The sequence below is a fragment of the Leptonychotes weddellii genome, chromosome 4 (assembly GCF_054177405.1).
Source record: "Leptonychotes weddellii isolate Sample4059 chromosome 4, ASM5417740v2, whole genome shotgun sequence".
NCBI classification, from domain to species: domain Eukaryota; kingdom Metazoa; phylum Chordata; class Mammalia; order Carnivora; family Phocidae; genus Leptonychotes; species Leptonychotes weddellii.
This window is the reverse complement of record NC_138372.1, coordinates 135,444,814-135,463,866: the sequence shown is the minus strand read 5'-3', so window position 1 is coordinate 135,463,866 and position 19,053 is coordinate 135,444,814. Positions and strand designations below refer to the sequence as shown.

Sequence of the window (19,053 nt, the reverse complement as noted above, 5' to 3'; positions counted from 1 at the left end):
CTTGACTGCAACTCCCTTCAGAAAACTATAATGCACCAGCTGGGTACCAAGTCTTGCATGAGGAGGATAGCTTTCCCCTGTGAGGCCTGCCAGGCAAAGTCCTTGTAATAATTGCCTTGTAGTTGGGCCTAAAAGATCACTGATCTTTCATGTGGAGCCAACACTCTTCATTTCTTGTCTTCACTCTAGGACCATTGAGTTTTGCCAGGAGTACACATTTTCACATTTCCTTTAGTGAAGGTCTGCTGGTGGTAAACTCTCTGTTTTTATTTGCCTGAAAATATCCTTATTTTGTTCTCGTTCTTGAATGATACTTCTGAGCATAGAATTTTTAGGTTGACAAATTTGTCTCTTAGCATGTTTCCAATGTCTTCTGACTTGCACTGTTGCTATTATTAAGAAGTTAGCTATTATTAATTGTTGCTCCTTTTAAAATAATTCATCGCTTCTCTCTTGGTTCAAAGATCTTCACTTTTGTGGTCTACAGTTTCTCTACCATATGTCTTAGGGTAGATTTCTTCTCATTTCTGCTGTTTGGGATTCACTGGACTTCTTGACTGTGTGAACTGATCTAATTCATTATTTCTGGAAGATTTTCATTTATTATTTCTTCTTATTCTCATGTTCTATATTATTTTTTCTCATTTATTATAATTCTTTGTCCTACTTTTTCTTTTTTGCAACCCTGATTAAATATATATTAGATGATCTAACTCTACCTTTCACATTTCTTAACCTTTCATTCATATTTTCCATATCTTTTTCATTCTGTGATAAATTCTCATTGGTTTCTTCACTATTCTTTCGGTTCATGAATTCTCTCATCTGCAGTTAAACTGGCCCTCTAATATTTTTTTTAAAGATTTTATTTATTTATTTGACAGAGAGAGAGATAGCGAGAGCAGGAACACAAGCAGGAGGAGTGTGAGAGGGAGAAGCGGGCTTCCCGCTGAGCAGGGAGTCCGATGCGGGGCTCGATCCCAGGAACCTGGGATCATGACCTGAGCCAAAGGCAGACGCTTAACAACTGAGCCGCTCAGGCGCCCCTGACTCTCTAATTTTTAAATTTCACTTCCAGTTGTCTATATTTCTTGAAGTTCTGTTTGTTGTTGTTGTTATTTTTTTTTTTACAATATGCCTGTTCACTTTTTATAGCCCTGTGCTCTCTCACTCAATTTTCAATCTCTTCTTTTACTTCCTTAAACATAATAGAGTTTAGAAAATTCTCAATCTAAAAATTCCAGTATCAGAGGACACTGCAGGTTAATTATGGTTTGTTTGTTTTTTTAGTTTGTTTTTGCTCAGAATGTTATGGGTCTTTCTTTTTGTTTTCTGTTTTTTTAGTTTTTTTTCTTTTGACTGTGAGTTCATATTATCGTAACTTTATCTGTGGGAATTTCTTCGGACCCTCCACTCAGCACTTATTCAATAATGGTAATTTTCTTTGCAGTCTTCAAATTTATTTTTAGTTCACCATAGTATTGAGGTATAATCCTTTGAGGTCTCAATTTTATTGGGGGGTCTCTAGTATCCTTAATATGGCAGGCTTTGGGATTTGTCTACAGTCCTCTGAACCCTGAAAAGCAGTGAAAATGGAAGTGTAGTTCACCACCTTCTGCAAATTTTCTCAAAGAGAAAGGTGGTTTAATGTTCTGTGTCTCCCTCTTGCTTCTTGCCTTCAGTTAATTTTTTGTCTAATATTCTTTACCTTTTAACCAGTTAACTCATACATTTAAGAAACCGTTTCTCAGATGGTATCCAGAATTTTTGGTTTTCAGTGTAAGCGTCAAAGTACCAGTTTGCTGCCTTGCCAGAAATGAAAGACCTACTGTGTCTGTCAATCCTTTTAATTATTACCATTAATAAAACTGATACTTTGTCTTCTCCTTCTGGAAATTCAATTACATGTATGTTAGGTCCCTTGATACCCAATGACATGTATATTAGACCACATACATATTAGATCGCAACTCTTGGAAGCTCCATTCTGGTGCTTGTTTGTTTGTTTTCCTTCACTATTTCTTCCCTTCCTGTTTTAGTTTGGGCAATTTTTATCGACCTATATTCAAGTTCATCCATTCTTTCCTCAGCCTTGTTCAGTCTGCTAAAACACCCAACTAGGAAATGCTTCATCTCTGATACTATATTTTTTATTTTGGCATTGACATTTGACTCTTTTATAGTGTTCATCTCTCTGTTGAAATTCTTCTGTTCATACATGTAGTTCTAGATCTTTAATGTATCAATCGCAGTTATGTTAGAGTCCCCTCTGAAAGTTCCAGGTCATCTTTTAGTCTGGCTCTCTTACTTGCTTTAACTCTTGACAATGCATTTATTTTTTTCTTGCAGTTTTTTAAATTATTTTTTTAATTAAATACTGGACATTGTGTGTGGAAGAATAGTAGGTATTGTTCCCAGAGTGGACGAGGATCAATGTTTTCGCTCTATTGGGCCCTATAAGTATTATTTAGCCTCACTGGGCCTCAACTCCATTAACAGCAAAATGGGAATAAGCTCCAACTTCATAGAAATATTGTGTGAAATATATAAAACATAAATGTCAAATATTACTATCACTTGCCTGGTGATAGACCTTAGTCATTACGTTTAATAAGGCAACTAGATTATACACACTTGATTTTTATCTTCAAATGGTGACATCTTTTTTTCCTGTTAATTAAAAAAATTCACATTTCATTTTAAAAATTCTAATGAGATGAAAATGTACAAATTAGAAAGCCAAGTGCCTCCACACATTCAACTAAGACCATACTACAATTGTGTAGTCCTCAACTCCTTCAATAAATAACATGAAAATTGGTATCACTGCATTTGATTTAATGTTCATCAATACACACATAAAACCCAGAGATCTTCCAAATATTTATCCAGGATTTACTTTCAAAGTAGAAACAATAATTTTTACAGGTGGTATAAATAAAGGTCCCCACTGTGATTCCTACCATATTTTGACTCTATGTGGGGGTGAGGATCATTTCGTCCTCTAGAAACAGAGAATTTGGAAAGTATCAAGAAGGATGGTAACAGAAAGTATGAGAAAGTACTGTGCTTTGAAAATGGATCAGGTGAGAAGAAAGTGTTAGTTGAAGAGGGACTTCCTGGAGCTGCAGACCCAGCATTCCTGGCCAGAAAGGACGAAAGTGCTTTCTTTCCTGTTCTTGCTAAGACCTGGGCAGCATTTCCTCCATGTCCGCGATGACATAAGAGACAACAGCCCAAACAGCAGCAGCCACGTTCATCTGCTTTGGATCCATGACAGTCATGGTGTCTCCATGGGAGTGATGGAAGGAGAAATATTTATAGAGGTCATCAAGTAGACTGGCTCCTGGGGAGAAAAGAGGAAGAATTCTTAGTGAAGTATTTCAACAGAGATTGCTGAATAGCTGCTCAGAAACCATTGCTGCTCTTCCCTGCTTCATTCTTCCTGCTCCTACTATGCAGGCTGCAGGGGCAAAATCATTACTTTCCCAGGCTCTCTGGCAGCAAGAAATGGCCAAGTGAATACCATTCTTACTACTAGGATAGGAGTGGCAGGCTGTGGGAAAGTTCTAGGAAAGCCTTTACTTTGCTGACAAGAGTCAGGAAATGCCCTAGTGCTGCATAAAAGTAGATGAAAAGTTTGGAGCTGCATGGGGTAATAAAGCCCCCACACTAAAAATGGCCAAGTGGAAAGACAGAAGGAGCCTGGATTTCGGAAACACTGCTAGCCCACTGAATAGGCTCTACATTGCCTACTTCTGGACTATCTGCCACGTTAAAGAAGATAAAACTTTATTTAAGTAACTGATAGAAATGTCTTATTTATTTATAAAAAGATAATATCTGCTTTTGTATCTGCAAGAGTGCAAATTATGTACCTTCCTGGATTCAAAAGAAAGCCCATACTCTTTTGCTCAAGTTTTTTTGCTCAAATCATTCATATACTTCCCATGAAATTTCCCAACAACCTCTAAGGGCATCAGCAGGCACCTCTGCCCCACTTAAGAGCTTTCTTCTTTCTCTAGGGAAGCTTTTCTCTAGCTTCCACCATGGACCACAGCCTTGGGGAGTCTTTGCCCTCCGTTAGTCATCCTTCAAAACCTCCTGGGCCCAGTTTGTGGATTCCAACTGCAGTTCTTTATCCTCTGGCCTTATTTATTTATGTGTGGTGTTATTGTGAACTACACATACATAAGATTGAAGAGAACACAAATGCATATCAGGATGGGTGACAATATAAAAAGTATGCATATGTCCACAATCCACTGCAAGAAAGATACTACCAGTACTTTTGAAGCCCATTTTACGAGTTCCCCCACCCCTTGTTGAAACTTTCCTCCCTCCAGAGGTACCCACTTTCCCATTCTGCTTGTGTGTTAATCACTCCTTGATTTTTAAAAAATTAGTTTTACCATATATTTATATGGCATTACAAACAAACAAACAAACAAATAAATAAATAGTTTAATACTGTCTGCCTTTGAAACACATACACCAGACATATTTCTGTGACTTGGTTTTTCCACTCAGCGTGTATAGCTGTGGTATTTTCATTTTTTTTATTGCTGTACATTATTTCATTGAATTTATTTATCCATTTTCCTGATGATGGACATTTAGGTTGTTTCCAGTTTTCTGTTATTATATGTTGTTATCAGCATTCATTAGCATCTAAATAAAGGAATGGACATGCTGGGTTATAGAGTAGGTGTGTGTTTAATTTTATCGTGTAATTCCAAAATGTTGCCCTTTTCAGTGTGCACTTCTGCTGTCAGTATATGAGTCTTCCTCTTGTTTCACAAGAGCACTTGCTCTTGTCAAGCTAATATTTGCTAATCTGGTGGGTATGAAATATTATCTCATTATGGTTTTAACTTTAACTTTTAAAATTATTAATGAGATTGAGCATGTTTTCATATATGCATTTTTTTGTCATTTATGTTTGCTCTTTTGTAGAATACTTGCTCATGCCTTTTGCCCATTTTTCAATTGATTTGTCTTTCCTTATTGATTTGTAGGAATTCTTAAAATATTTTAGATACTAGGAATAAGAAGTGTCTTAATTACTACTAGTAGCTTAATTACTACTGCTTTCTATATCTTGTAATTGGGCAGAGCAAATTCCCCCACCTTCTCTTCCCTCCTCTTCAGGAATGTCTTACTATTCTTAACTGAAGTTTGGAATCATTTTAAAATTGTACAAAAAATATTTTTGGATTTTGATGGAAACTGTGTAAATCTACATGTCAATTTGGGGAGAACTCACATCTTTATATTAGGCTATTGTGTTCTTATCCATGAAAATGGCATATTGATATTTCCTATTTATTGAAGTCTTCTGTAGCATCTTTAAAGTTTTGTGATACAGCTTGCACACCTTTTGTTAGTTTTCTTTTCTCCAAGGCTTATACTCTTTGTCACTAATTGTAAATTCTACATTTAAAAAAAATTGCATTTTCTATTTGTGGCTATCCATTTTTAGCATCAAGGATATATCTGATTCATAAAAAGGCAGGTGTTCCTTCTTTTGTACACTCTGGAGCAGTTTGTGTAAGATTAGAATGATTCATTTCCTGTTTTTTTTTTGTAGAACTCTTTACAAAACCATCTAAGTCTGATACTTTGCTTATGGTAAATATTTTAACTAATGATTCGATTTCTATCCTGGTTATTGGGCTATTGGGATTTTGTATTTCCTCTTGAATTAACTTTGGAAATTATATTTTTTAGGAATGTGTGAGTTTTGCCCAAATATTCAAAATAATCAAAATCAAAATAATCAGCATGAAGTTATCACTAATATCCTGTTTTTAACTCTGTTTATGTCTGCATGTATAGGAATGCACTTTTTTTCATTCTCCATATTAGTTATTAGTGTCTTCTCTCTTTTTCGTTCATCAGCCTTGCCAGCAGTTTGTCAGTCGTATTAGTTTTTTGAAAAAAAAAAGAAAAAGACAATTTTTTTAACACTCTCTACTATAGAGTGGTTTTTCTTCCATTGATTTCTACTCAAATTTATTGTATCCCTCCTTCTTCCTTCTTTGGCTTGATTTGCTTTTCTTTTTCTAACATCTTGAGTTGAATGTTCAGTTTATTGCTTTGCAGCTTTCTCTGTCTCCAGCATAAGCAATAAGGCTGCAATCTTCCTCCTACTGCTGCTTCAGCTATCTATATCCTGCCAATTCTGAGGAGTAGTTTCAAGATCATTCAGTTCTAAATATTCACCAATTCCTGGTTTGGTTTCTTTTCTTTGATACATAAGTTAGAATGTGTTTTCTAATTTTTAAAAGTATGGGGGTTCCCTTAGTTATTTTTTCATTATTGATTTCTAATTTAACTTACAGAGAATGCAGGCTATATGATACAGACTCTTTTCAATCTATTGAGATTTTCTCTGTGGCCTATTGTGTGATCCATTTTTATAAATGTTCCATGTGTGGAAAAGAATGTGCTTTCTGTGTGTTGTGTATATGCGTGAGATCAAGCTTGTTTCTTCAAATCTTTTAACACCTAACTTATTTATTGTCTATTTGAGCTATCAGTTTTGAGAGGGATATGTGAAAATGTCCCTCTGTGATTTTGGATATTTTTTTTGTAGTTCCAGCAATTTCTTTTTTATATATTTTAAACTTACAGTATTAGGGGCACACAAATTTAGAATTACAGCTTCCTGATAAATTGAACATCTTTATTAATGTGTAGTTATCCTCTTCATTTTTAGTAATGCTTTTTGTCTTGAAGTTAGCTTTTCCTAATATTTAATATAGCCATACCTTCTTCCTTTACCTTAGTATGTCTTCTCCCACCATTTTTTTAAAAGATTTTATTTCTTTGACAGAGAGAGAGCACAAGTAGGCAGAGAGGCAGGCAGAGGGAGAGGGAGAAACAGACTCTCCACTGAGCAGGGAGCCCAATATGGGGCTCGATCCCAGGACCACGGGATCATGACCTGAGCCGAAGGCAGCCGCTTAACCGACTGAGCCACCCAGGCGCCCCACTCCCCCATCATTTTACTTGCACTCTTCCTTGCTCCTTATGTTTTTAGAGGTTTCTCTTATGAAGACTTTAAAGTTGAATTTTAAAAATCTAGTCTAACAGCTTGAATTTTAACTGGACAGTATAATTTCTTTATGAAGACTGTGATTACTATTAAATTGAATTCATTTATGCCATCCTAGTTTTTGCGTTCTATTAGTTAATTTTGTTTTCTAGATTTGTTTTTTCCCCCTTTTCTTTCTTGCCTTCATCTGTGTTGATTTTTCCCCCTCCTATCATTCCTTTTCTCCCCCCTCCCACTCTACTAGTTTGAAGGTTACACGTTTTATTTCAATTCCTTCAGTGGAGACCTTAGAAATCACAGCTCACATACTTAGCCAAAGTTAATCAATATCTTATTTAAGGACACTAGGGCCCCTTTGTCTCCAGATGCACTCACTGCTCATTAAAAACCATGGTTCCGGGAAACAGATTGGCAGATACCCTCACACAAGATACCCTCTGCTAGGCTCCAAAGTTTTCTTACCTCTATCAATTCTTGCTTTATCATTTTTCATCTCTGAGGAATTCCCTTACTTTGCCTCACTAAGCCATGTATTATAGGAAGGCAATTATTGTTTTATCCACAATTATTTTTGGTGGGGAAAAATGTGTCTACAAACTTCTGGTCTACCATATTAAAAGCATTCTCTTCTCATAGTCCTCTACTTCCTGCCCTGTGGATTGGATCCTGTCCTTGTTTCTGAGACCTTCGTGGCCTCAGGATGTTGTCTAGATTTTCTCTATCCCAACCCAAGTTTTTAAAGCTTTGTGTCAAGGTTAATCTCTATCTATGTCCCCAGACTCCTTGCTCTGAAGTAGAATTTGGATTTATCTCCATTCATATTTCACATTGAGTTCAGCTATGGTGCTATTAAACAAACATAAGCCGGTGAGGCAAAAAAATAAGTGTAAAAGAAAAACTCAAACCTCACCTCTGACAACTAATGACTCCAATGCCTGCTAGGAAATATCCAAAACAGGGCGTGTTCAGCTGACAATGCCTAGTAAACCCTTCACCCGTGTGGAGGAGAGTTCTTCCAATTCAATAATTTTTCTTTCTAAACTAGTAAAACATGTTTTCTGTTAGCCCGGTGGCTCTGAAAAAAGTGGGATCTGACCATCATCCAGCCTGATAATGTAACACCATCAGTGGCTGGGCTAGAGCTGAGGTCCACAAATATACAGAAGGTTCAATCCAGTTCAATTGGGTAAATACTTGAGTTCCTGCAATATTCTAGGCAGTGGTCTAAGGACTGAGGCAGGCATAAAGATGGAAAAAGACACAGCTGCTGCTCTCAAAAGAGACAGCTTTTGACAGAGTGTCCACAAGCAATAATAACACAGAATGTACTGAGTGCCACGAGGAAAGGACAAAGAAATAGCAGATGGCTCATGTAACTGAATGACCTTCTTTGGCCCCTAGACTAGGTCCCCTTGCTTTGTGCACTCCATACTTCTCTTATAATCTCCACCATCTTTTGTCATAATTGCACGTTTGAAATCTGATTTCCCCATTATACTGTAAGCTCCCTTAAGGTAAGGCCTCTGTTTTGTTCTCTACTCTGTCACCAATGCCTGTAACATAGTGCCAAATAGAAGACGAATGTGTATTTGTTGAGCTAATGAATGAAATTGGTGAATTTTATAAGTAAACTGGGCCTTGAAGGTGCTGTACCAGAGTCCTTGTAGGAAACAGATGGGATGCTCCAAAAAGGTAACTTGGAGAATTTGATGAAAGGACTATTTACAAAGAGTGGTCGGGGTTAAATAAAGCTCAGAAGAGATGCTGATACATCCTAGGGCTGGCAACAAAGAAGCCATTACCATTCTTAGGCTTAGAAGGCAAAAAAAAGCAGCTCTGGCTGCAGGAGAGGGTCACCAGAGGAGTAGTGGCTATTTGTACAAGCCAGGGGATCAATCAGTTTCCTGCTGGTGCCTCCTGTAGCCTATGGGGCCTCCCCATGGCCAAACCCAATCATAAGCCAGAGGGAAGGAGTGATTTGTTAATGCAGTCCATAACAGTCTCCAGGGCCACAACATAGGGTAGAGAAAGGTGAGGACTGATATGGAATTGTAAAAGAGATTTTTAACATAAGTACTTAAGATGTCAACAGACAAGAGATGGGGTACAGACATTCCAGGTGAAAGAGTACATGGGCGTTCCAGTTTGGGTGATGTGTGTGTGTGGGTAACTTAGGTTAATTATTGGCAGATCAATTATTGGTAACCAACTGTGGAAGGTCCTGAATATAAGGCTGAAAATAGATGGAATGTAGTTCATAAATGGGGAGCCCTTAGGAACCAATGGGCAGGAAGGCGGGGAGACTGGAGTTGCACCTTAGGGAGATGCTACAGAGGAATATAGAGGTGGAGTTGTGTAAATACCATGGTAGTGAAGAGAAGGCTAGGGAAGAGGTATCATCTGGGGGGCAGGTGTCAAATACCAGGGCCACATGAGAATATCCTAGTTTCTGAAATTCTCTAGAAAGCATATGGATGAAGATAACCAAAATTCCCAGTGAAAAGGCCAGAGGTCCATTTTAAAACCAGAAGGTTCCTTATGTCATGATCTCACTGCACACCCAGGAGAGACAAATCTGTGCGTTTACTTTGGTAGGAGCAAGAAGCATTTTAACAGAAACAGTGACATTTCAGAACCAGTTGAAGCTGGTGAGGAGCATATGCTCTCTGGATCCCAGAGAGCATCAGGTGGAAAGCAAATTCATGTACAAGTTAAGGACAAAGTCAAGGAGTTCAAAGAGTGAAAGTCACTGAGGGTAGATGGAAGATGAATTAGAACCGTGTACATGAAGAAACAGGAAAGGACATTTCATTCCAACAGACAGAGTATGGCTCACTTGGGGCTGTTTTCCTCCAATTCAGCGCTTCTTAAAGACACTGCATGATGGCTGACAGGAAAGGCTCTAAATTCCATATTGAAAAAACAGAAGCAAGATATACTTGTGTATGCCCTCTCCAGGCCTCTGAAATTCCCATTCAGGCTCAGCCTGAAAGAACTTGCCTGCCAGATGGGTGGGAATCTGGCTGCCTCCCCTCACAACTGGCATTTCCTCAGAGATCATCAAAGTTCCCGTGAACATTTCATACAACTAAAACAACTCCAGAAAATCCAATATTACCAGTGAGGATGCTGATAACCACAGGTGATACGAGGTGGTCCTGTTGGCTGCCTTGCAGCTTTGTCTCTGCAATTCCAAGGAGACATTTTATCAGTGACAGCTACTAGTCTCAAAGACCAGCACTGAGGGAGAGCCTGCACTGCAATTTCTGAGAGCACCTGACATGCTCTCATGGGTGGAAGGAATGTTAACTATCCCTGGGGATAAATTGCAGTCTCTTTTGACAGGTATATGAGCTCTGAACAGGGAATCATCAAATGCTTTTTAGAAATAGAAAGCTGGTAAGTAGGAGCCTGCTCTGAAGGCCAACATTCAGCTCCTGGAAATAAACTACAACATTATTAGGGCAGTTCACTGTTAGGAAATTATTTCTAAGGGAGGTTTGGAATTTAAGGATGTGAAGACATATCCTTGAATATGTCAGCCAAGAAGTTGGACCTACACAGGGAGATACAGCAGAGAACACAGGAGTTAGAGTCAGATAGGCCTGGGTTCAAATTCAAACTCTTCTGCTTAATAACTGGGTGACTTTGGGTAAATCATATAAGGCTTTTTAGCCTCCGTTTTCCCACTCATCAAATGGGGCTACTAAGATCTGACTTTCAAGGTTCTGGTGAAAATTAGTAGGCACTCAATTAATAGATGCTATAGATCCATAGGGATGACCCAATACATACACAGCAGCTTGATCAATTAAATGCAACTTGGAGGGACTTAAAATTATAATTTAATAAGTTAAAGTTCTGACAACTGTTCTTAAAGATGAAATAGCTGGACCACGACGTCTATTCTTTATGACCCCACCTTAACCTTGCTTGGATTATTTTTCCTTCTCCTCCTTCCCATCCCCTTCTCTCTCCTCCCCAAATCTGTTCTATAAACATTCATCTCAGAAAATATTTTCCAGCTGTTTGACTGGGTGAAAATGGTCCCATGAATATTGTAAGAAATATCCAACCTGCCCCATACTGTTCACACCAGATTCCAATCTTCACAGAGAGATCTCAGTAATGACTGTGGTCTGTGCAGAATACTGGAACAAGATTGAATACCTGCTAATTCCCAAAAATTTGGGGAGGGGTAAATATACAAAGATTCTCATAGCCTCCTCTTTTTGTAGGTTAACTCTCATTCATTTGTAATCAGTGCATTTTCATATACACAAATTAAGCAATTCATGGAATGAGAAGTTTTTGAAAGATTTGAAAGCTTTGAAAGTTTAAATTCAAGTCTGTTATTTCAGCATATACATTGGCTGCTGCAATGTTGCATGAAAGATGCACTAACAGGCAAGCAGCTCTGGAAAATCCATTTCTCCTTTATAAATAGATCTTGAACAGTCTGGGGTATGCAATTTAATTGCAATGGAATGTATTACAGACATTCCCCTGATCATAATTGTGGGGTTAGAGAAGAATGTTATGGTCTTATTCCCTGCAAGAAAATGGTCCCCCTAGAATCTATAAAATCTAAAAAGACATTTAAACTTTAATTAAAATTATTATTTCTTTTAGCAACATTATCAATGAAAAACATTACTGCCAAAACAATTAGAAAATCAATTCATGGACTTTGCAGACATTTAATCTTTCTTTTCAAAAAGGGCAGCTTTATCCCTACTGTATTAAATCTCATTGAAAATTAGAGTGACAAGCAGTTAATTAATAGCTTCCTAACCTATAGCTCTCCAGAAGAGAAAGCAACTTCTAAGTAGGAAAGGGAAAAAAAAAAAAAAAAAAAACCCAGTAAATGAAAGGAAAGGACAGGACAGGAAAGGGAAGGGAAAACATCCCCAATCAAAACTCCATAAAAAGTATTATAATTTTAGTTTCTAAACTCTTAATTTATCCAAGAATTGCCGAGTCTATGTTAAAAAGGTTCAGGCATAAGCCTACAACTTCTATCTCTTTGTAAAGCTTGGATTGGCTGCTGGGATAACTTTGGCCACATAGCTTAAGTCACCACCATCAGACCTGGTGAGCCTCCAGTTCACATGTACCTGAACTCTGTGATAATGATTCATCTTTCCATAAAGTTGAAGAAGAACTATAGAGCAACAGCAAGACTAACTAATCCCTGCTGCACGAAGCTGGTACTACATACTCTCCCACAGCAGGAATAACAAGGACACAATGTGTTGAGTGCTTCCTGTGTGCTTAGGACTTTATGGAGATGATTTTATGTAGTTCTCCCAGTGACCCCATGAAGGGATGGTCATCACGTGTCATTAACAAATAGAAAATAGATTTAAGGAACTTGTCTAAAGTTGTACAATAGTAAGTGGTAGAGATAGGATTCAAATCCAGGTGTCTCTGATCTAAAAACTGTGCTCCTAACCAGTGTTCTATACCTTCTCTCACTGCCCTATCCCAGGAATCTGTAACTACTTTCTCCCCAGTGGGTAACTATTTGCACAATTTATCCCATTCACTGCTCTGGTCCCCCATACCAATTTCTGCCTCATGACATGGAGACAGAAATTCAAATAGGAGGTGTCCTGGACCATAAAACAGTGAAGAATTATGTTCATACAGTGGGCAGCCTGGGACTGCCTATCAGAAGATGAACAGCAGAGCCCATCTGTCACCAAGTCCTCTGCTCTGTCTGGGCCACACTCTCAAGGGCCTGCCAGTCCTCCTGAGAGTTCCCGGACCATTCTATCTAGAACTCCTCCCCCTGATCCCTCGTTATCCCCCTTTTCACTGTTTAAAAGTATATTATTCTTGTAATGGTTTTATAATTTGCTGCTTGTCTTTCCCATTGGAATATAAGCTCCATAAGGGCAAGAACTTGGTCTTTTTGTCCCAATTCCCAATGCCTGGCATGTAATAGAAGCTCAATAAATATTTGTTGACTCACTAAATGGATAAATGAAAGAATTATTAAATATCAAATTGGACAGAAGTAGAGAAGAATATTGATTGGTTTCATCCTCTCTCTCTCCAGCCACTCTTGGTATGTAAAGCCTACTTTCCTAGGATTCTATTCTCAGCTCTTGCCAAGCAGGTTCTCATTACTAAAAACATGTGATATTTCATATACAAGCTGAGATCCAAATGCTCTCTTACAGATTACACAATATGTTCTTGTACCTTTCACCACTGTTAGAGAAATCAGCCACAACTTGAAAATAGGGCAAAAAGGTGGGCAGCATATGTTTTCAATGTCATTCAGGAGCAAAGTCCACCTAAAGATTTCCTAGGAGAATGTATTTAGTTTGACTCACTGCTTACTATTGATTAAAGGTCACAGACTTAGTGAATTTATATTTTAACTCATAGATTTTTGTCTAGTAGAGATGAAAATGATTTCTGTCCCAAAGAACAGATAATCCCAAAGGTTACAATTTATTGGCCTTTAAGACATTAACCAGTTTTTATCTAATCTAGCAATCTCATCCTAATATTTCTTTATTAAATTGCCTAGTTTCTCAAATGCTCTATAAATTGGTATTAATATCTTACTGGATTCCTTATCAATTAATTGAATAAAATTCTTTGACATGTATTTATTTTATATTTGCATGAACATCATGATTTTACCTTTTAGAAAATTATAACTTAATACCACCCATCTATAAACCATAAAAGAAAAATCACATTCTCACTTCTCAAAAGTTAAGTTTCTCACAAAGTCATCATCTATAATTTTATCCATGAGCACCCGAATAAGCAAAAGCACTGAGCACTGGATAGATATATATATCTGTGTTTCTGTGGCTATAATATGGGCCTTGTCCTTAACATCTCCCGACCCGTTAATATCCTTATTTATCTCTTGAACTGCTTTCCACCTTCCACATGAGAGTCATGCTTTTACCTTTTAGAACATTATAATTTAATACCATCTACCTACAAACCTTAAGTAAACAATCACATTTGTATGTAATAAGGTCCTTATCTTTGGGTTTATGATTTATGTGTGTGCATGTGTATTTATAGCTTCAGATATAGTTGTAAAGAAACACCCATACCACTCTGTCCTTCTGTATGTTTTTGTAACACAAAATAACATCGACACTTGTTTGGGAGGGGTAATTTTGAATCTTACTCATTTTTATATGTTGGTCTTAATTTATCATTCTCCCTTTGTCCATACAGAACTTATCCACTCTTCTTTCATGCCTCATGTCAGTAAAATTCCCACCTATCTGAGCCAATGTGATTCCTTGTAAATGCTTTTCTGCAGTTTCTCTCCACACTTGGGGAATGATGCTCACTAAGAAAACATCAGTAAAAATGGTTTCTGACAGAGCATACTGTCAGAACATTCAATGTATGTGGGTCTTGAACTTAAGAAGACTCTAAAAATTGTTTCTAGTGTGATATTTACAATGAAAGCCTTAAAATTATCCTGGGTCTTCCTATAATTGTGCTCATACGAACAGATTTTGATTTCTGGCTACAGATGCAAAAAAGTTACAAAGCTACTGTGCAATAGAAGGCAGGTGTTAAGATATAAACCTTTGTCTCTACTTGCCACCTCCCATTCTGTTGGCAAGCAGAGACAAAGGAATGAGACAAATTGTAAGTATTACATGGACATGCTGTTCTAGACTTATTTCTCATACTGAATTTGATAATTCTGCAAGGCTGGTTGGCAGGAGTACTGCAGAAATGCCTGGGTGACATGGGAGAGCTGGAGCCCCAATTTTGTCACCCACTATTCAATGATTATGGTATTGAAGGCCAACTGGTTGATAGGAAGATGTCCGTTCATGAAAGAGGTCACAAGGGAGACTCTATGAACCTCTGACCAGTGATTCTCACTTCCCCCATGGCCAGGCTAATGGATTTATAAAATCCAAGCACTTAAACACATAGTTTATAGGGAAAAAAATCATGGCTTTTGTAAGAGGAAGCCTTGGCTTCTTTATGATCATTAAAAAGGTAAAAAAAAAAAAAAAGGTTGTGAACAAAGAGAAAAGAGTTTTTTACCTATTCAAAGAACCTTTGATTAAACTATGCTACAACCAAAAATGTTGACGTGCTGTGGAATTGAATGTTTTGTTGTGCGTACAGAACTACCTGGCTATGAGACAAAAAAAAAAAAGCAACAAGTATTTCTCTGCAAGGAAGTCCACCTGAGGGTTGGTATCATTATTTGGAATTGGAATCAGTCTTGAAAACCTACAAATGCCTTTCCAGTTACACTGTGGGTCTCCATTATCCCCCCAATAAGTAGGACAGGCTAAAATTGCACCTTTTAAGGTAGCGAGTATAAATTCACTGCTGATTAAGCCATACTAGGTTTCAAAGAAATGAGGCTATTTGAGAGGCTACACTTAATAATTTTAGGTCATGTCAAGGTGGGCAGCCAAGGCCTCCACAAAATTCCTCTGGGGGCCATTGTCAGAAGCAGAATTATGGGCTGGATGGACCAAGAGTCTGCACTGAGATGGGCTTTTTTTCATTTCTAGATACCATAGTGTCAAGGTCACAAGAAGCTACACCATGGAAAATAGGATATACATATATAAAATAAAGTTTTACTACTAAAAACAATGAAAAGAGGCTATATTAAAAATATAATAAAATTTAAGTACTAATGAATAACATGTGTCATGTCCAGAAACCAGAGTGATGGTGTTATGTAAATCAATTTAGAGGTAGCTTAGGCCAATGAAGAAAATTGATCTGGGAGTAAGAGTCTCTTGATTTCTTTTTATTCTCCATATCCATTTATGTGTCAGACAGCATAAATTTATCCAAAATAAGTGTGTCCATGAACCAGGCAGCTGGTTCAACAAAAAGATGACAAACTACTTGGCTAATGCTGCAAAATATTAGTGAAGTTTCCTCCACCTCAGCTTCCAAGGAAAAAACAAGAGTGGCTACATGGTGAATGATTCTTGCCTCAAGCCATCATCCTTGAAAATGGAGCAAAATTAGATGTTGACAATGGTGAAAATTTTGGTAAATATTGGCTCAGTTATTGAACTTTCATTTTATTTATGCAAATAAGCTTTTAATTTATTGGCTTTCATTTTATTTATGCAAATAAGCTTCTTTTTTTTGGTCACCTGAGAGGTTCCCATTTGGCAGTTAAATGTAGCCCCTTTAGTTGACTATCTGCTAAAAGGATGAATTTTTTTTTACACAAAACCTTCTAAAATATAACTTTCTAAAAATTATTATTCAGTGAAGGAAAAAATAAGCTAAACATGAAAAGCTTTCTGAATTCCAAAACAAAAGAAGCAAATGTTTAAGAAGAAGCCTGGAAATGAATATGCTTTTAATGCAAACACAGTTCACTTAAAGTAAAACATCAGTTCAAGGAATATCCTCATGAAAAGATCCTGCCCATGGCAATCTACTTATAGGGAATCTACAAGGCTGAGGTATAAATTTAACATTTAAATGTAACTAAATTTCCAATGCTTTTATGGTTGACCCTCACTAATGTAATTTTTAGGAAATTCTTCTAATGAAGAAATAGTGATTATTCTGAATAGACACCCAAAATATAATTATAGTACATTTGATTAAATGCTTCTGTGGTGAGATAAACGGCAATTTACACATTTCTGTGTGTTCTTTAAAAAAAAAAAGGCCAAGGATGACTAAGGAAGCTAATGCTACTTTGTGGGGTAACATGTCATTAGCTGTTCCATCATTTATGCTCAAACTCCAGAATTATTGGGTAAGGCAAATGGTGCTTGAGATTTGCTGCTACAGACCCTGAAATAGTTTCCAGCACAAAATTTATAAATAACACCAGGACTCCTACTGTTTCATCTCCTGAGTCATTTTTCTTCAAGCCTTTTAGAATTCTTGACAAAGGTGAGACGTATACTGTCCTTTACTAACTAAACTGGTAAGAAGACCTCATTATGAAGGATATGGAACATGAAGCAAGAATTATTTCTTGTTTAACTTCATACAGAATAGAAACAATTGTCCAGTTACTATAAATAGGTTAAATGATTACTTAGGATGATCACAGTGACATTTACAATGTACTAAGCTTGCACTCACTACTGCATAGCAAGACAGCCACTAGGGATTCTGCCAAACATGACTTGGATATAAGGCTTTTGAAAAGAAGATCATATTCACTCATCTGATATCTGTTGAACTCCTACTAAGTTCCAAGCACCTTGCTAAGCCCTGGGCAAACAATGGCGGGCATAATTTAAATGTGTCTGCTCTTATGGAATTTCATGGAACTTTCAAGCTAGTACAGTACACCTGTAGAAATGAGGTTGACTAAGATTACATCCAAAACTGCTTGGGATTCCGCAGATGAAGCTTACAAAGGAAAAAGCTTCATTCTCCCCAAGTTACTGATTTTAACGCAGTAAGAGTTGTTTATGAGCATGTTGGAGGGTGGTACAGGCTCTCTCACTATGGTCATGGGACAGAGACTGGGAAATAGCACTCCTAATTATTGTCTCTGGGATATTGGTTCTGTACAATGACATATCATTTAATGATGAAAAAGGTAACAAAATCATGACCATAATCATAGCCAGGATTTACTAAGTACTTTCTTTTAAGATTTATTTATTTATTTATTAGAGAGAGAGAGCATGAGAGGGGGGAAGGGCAGAGGGAGAAGCAGACTCCCCGCCGAGCAAGGAGCCCGATGTGGGACTCGATCCCGGGACTCCAGGATCATGACCTGAGCCGAAGGCAGTCGCTTAACCAACTGAGCCACCCAGGCGCCCAACTAAGTACTTTCTATGTTCCATGGCCTTAGCTAAACATTTGACATTCATTATCTTATCAAATCATCATAATGATTCTCTAATTATTATTATCCTCATTTTGCAGATGAATAAACTTCAGCTTAAAGGTTATGATGATGATTAGAAGCAAAAGAGTCTGGGGAGAGGATCTGTAGACGTTTTTTGCCTTGTGCTGAATTCATCCCTTCATCTTAAAGATGAAGACCACAGAGCAGGGAGTCTTAGCCTCATGGAGTGGTGGGAAAGAGCAATCCTATGAATCTGCCATCCCCCGACGACCCATGCCCACACAACCACCCATCTTTTCTTTCCAGGGAACTTCTCGCATGAACCTGTGTTTTTTGAAATTCCTTCTATTAGATTCCATAATAGCATGTCTGACTTGTACATCTCCAAAATTATATCCTTCCCTTTCTTCTAATTCAACCTTGCATGCTTGGTAACAGACATCTAATCCCATTCTGCTTTTTTAGGGCAAAACCCACTCCTCCTGTGGTCAGTGGATTGTCAGAATAGCTACTGTCCCTCTTAACTTTTAGGGTCACTTCTGTCTGTGGAGAAATGCCTCATCTCCTTGAAAGCTTTCTTTTCACATAAGTCAGGGCTGGGAGAGAACTTCTCCAGTCTAACTGTCAAATGCACCACATACCCAACAAGTTTGTTCCACTTTGGCTGATCAGAATTAAACATTTTCCCAGCCCCGTGGGCTCTGGGAATTGTTCAGTCTCCAGCTCCCTGATAGCTGTTTTTTGCTGCGTCTTGTAGAATTTTAACTCTATACATGTTCAGTTCAGTATGCAACAAAAGACTCAAAGAGAACCTTATGAAGATTACTGGACTCTTTCTCTGTTTAGCTACCTCTTCTCTGGTAGGCAGTCCTATAAACATGGGAGCCTCAGACTCCCTGAACTCTAATCTCTGTCTTTGCAAGTTAGCAAGGCTACTGTATTATGCTTGGGTTTCCCCTCTCTGCTCCATGGCCTGAAATGTGTCTCCAGGCAGAAAACTGGGGCCATCATAGGAATCATCTTTTGTTTTCTTTACCTTGTGGATCATAGACATCACTTTCCAATGTATGAAATTAGCTCTTTGATGTATTTTGCATAGTTTTCTAGTTTGTTTGTTTTAAAGATTTTATTTATTTGTCAGAGAGAGAGAGCACAAGCAGAGGGAGAAGCAGGCTCC

The 19,053-nt window shown here is 37.7% G+C and overlaps 2 protein-coding genes across 4 annotated transcripts in view; both read right to left on the bottom strand.

The window, feature by feature from the left end:
* Positions 1–19,053, bottom strand: part of LAPTM4B (lysosomal protein transmembrane 4 beta) — a 459,101-nt gene that overhangs the window by 438,533 nt on the left and 1,515 nt on the right. The window lies entirely within an intron of this gene.
* The window catches only part of CPQ (carboxypeptidase Q), a 444,935-nt gene continuing 428,699 nt past the window's right edge, over positions 2,818–19,053 (bottom strand). For 2 of the 3 annotated variants that reach the window (XM_081816298.1, XM_081816300.1), the window contains one exon: positions 2,818–3,346. In XM_081816298.1, the coding sequence (XP_081672424.1) occupies positions 3,183–3,346 (164 nt within the window). In that variant the 3' untranslated portion in view covers positions 2,818–3,182. Of the gene's footprint in view, positions 3,347–10,125; positions 10,245–19,053 lie in introns of those variants that run through there. The other variant, XM_081816299.1, reaches the window with a different exon arrangement.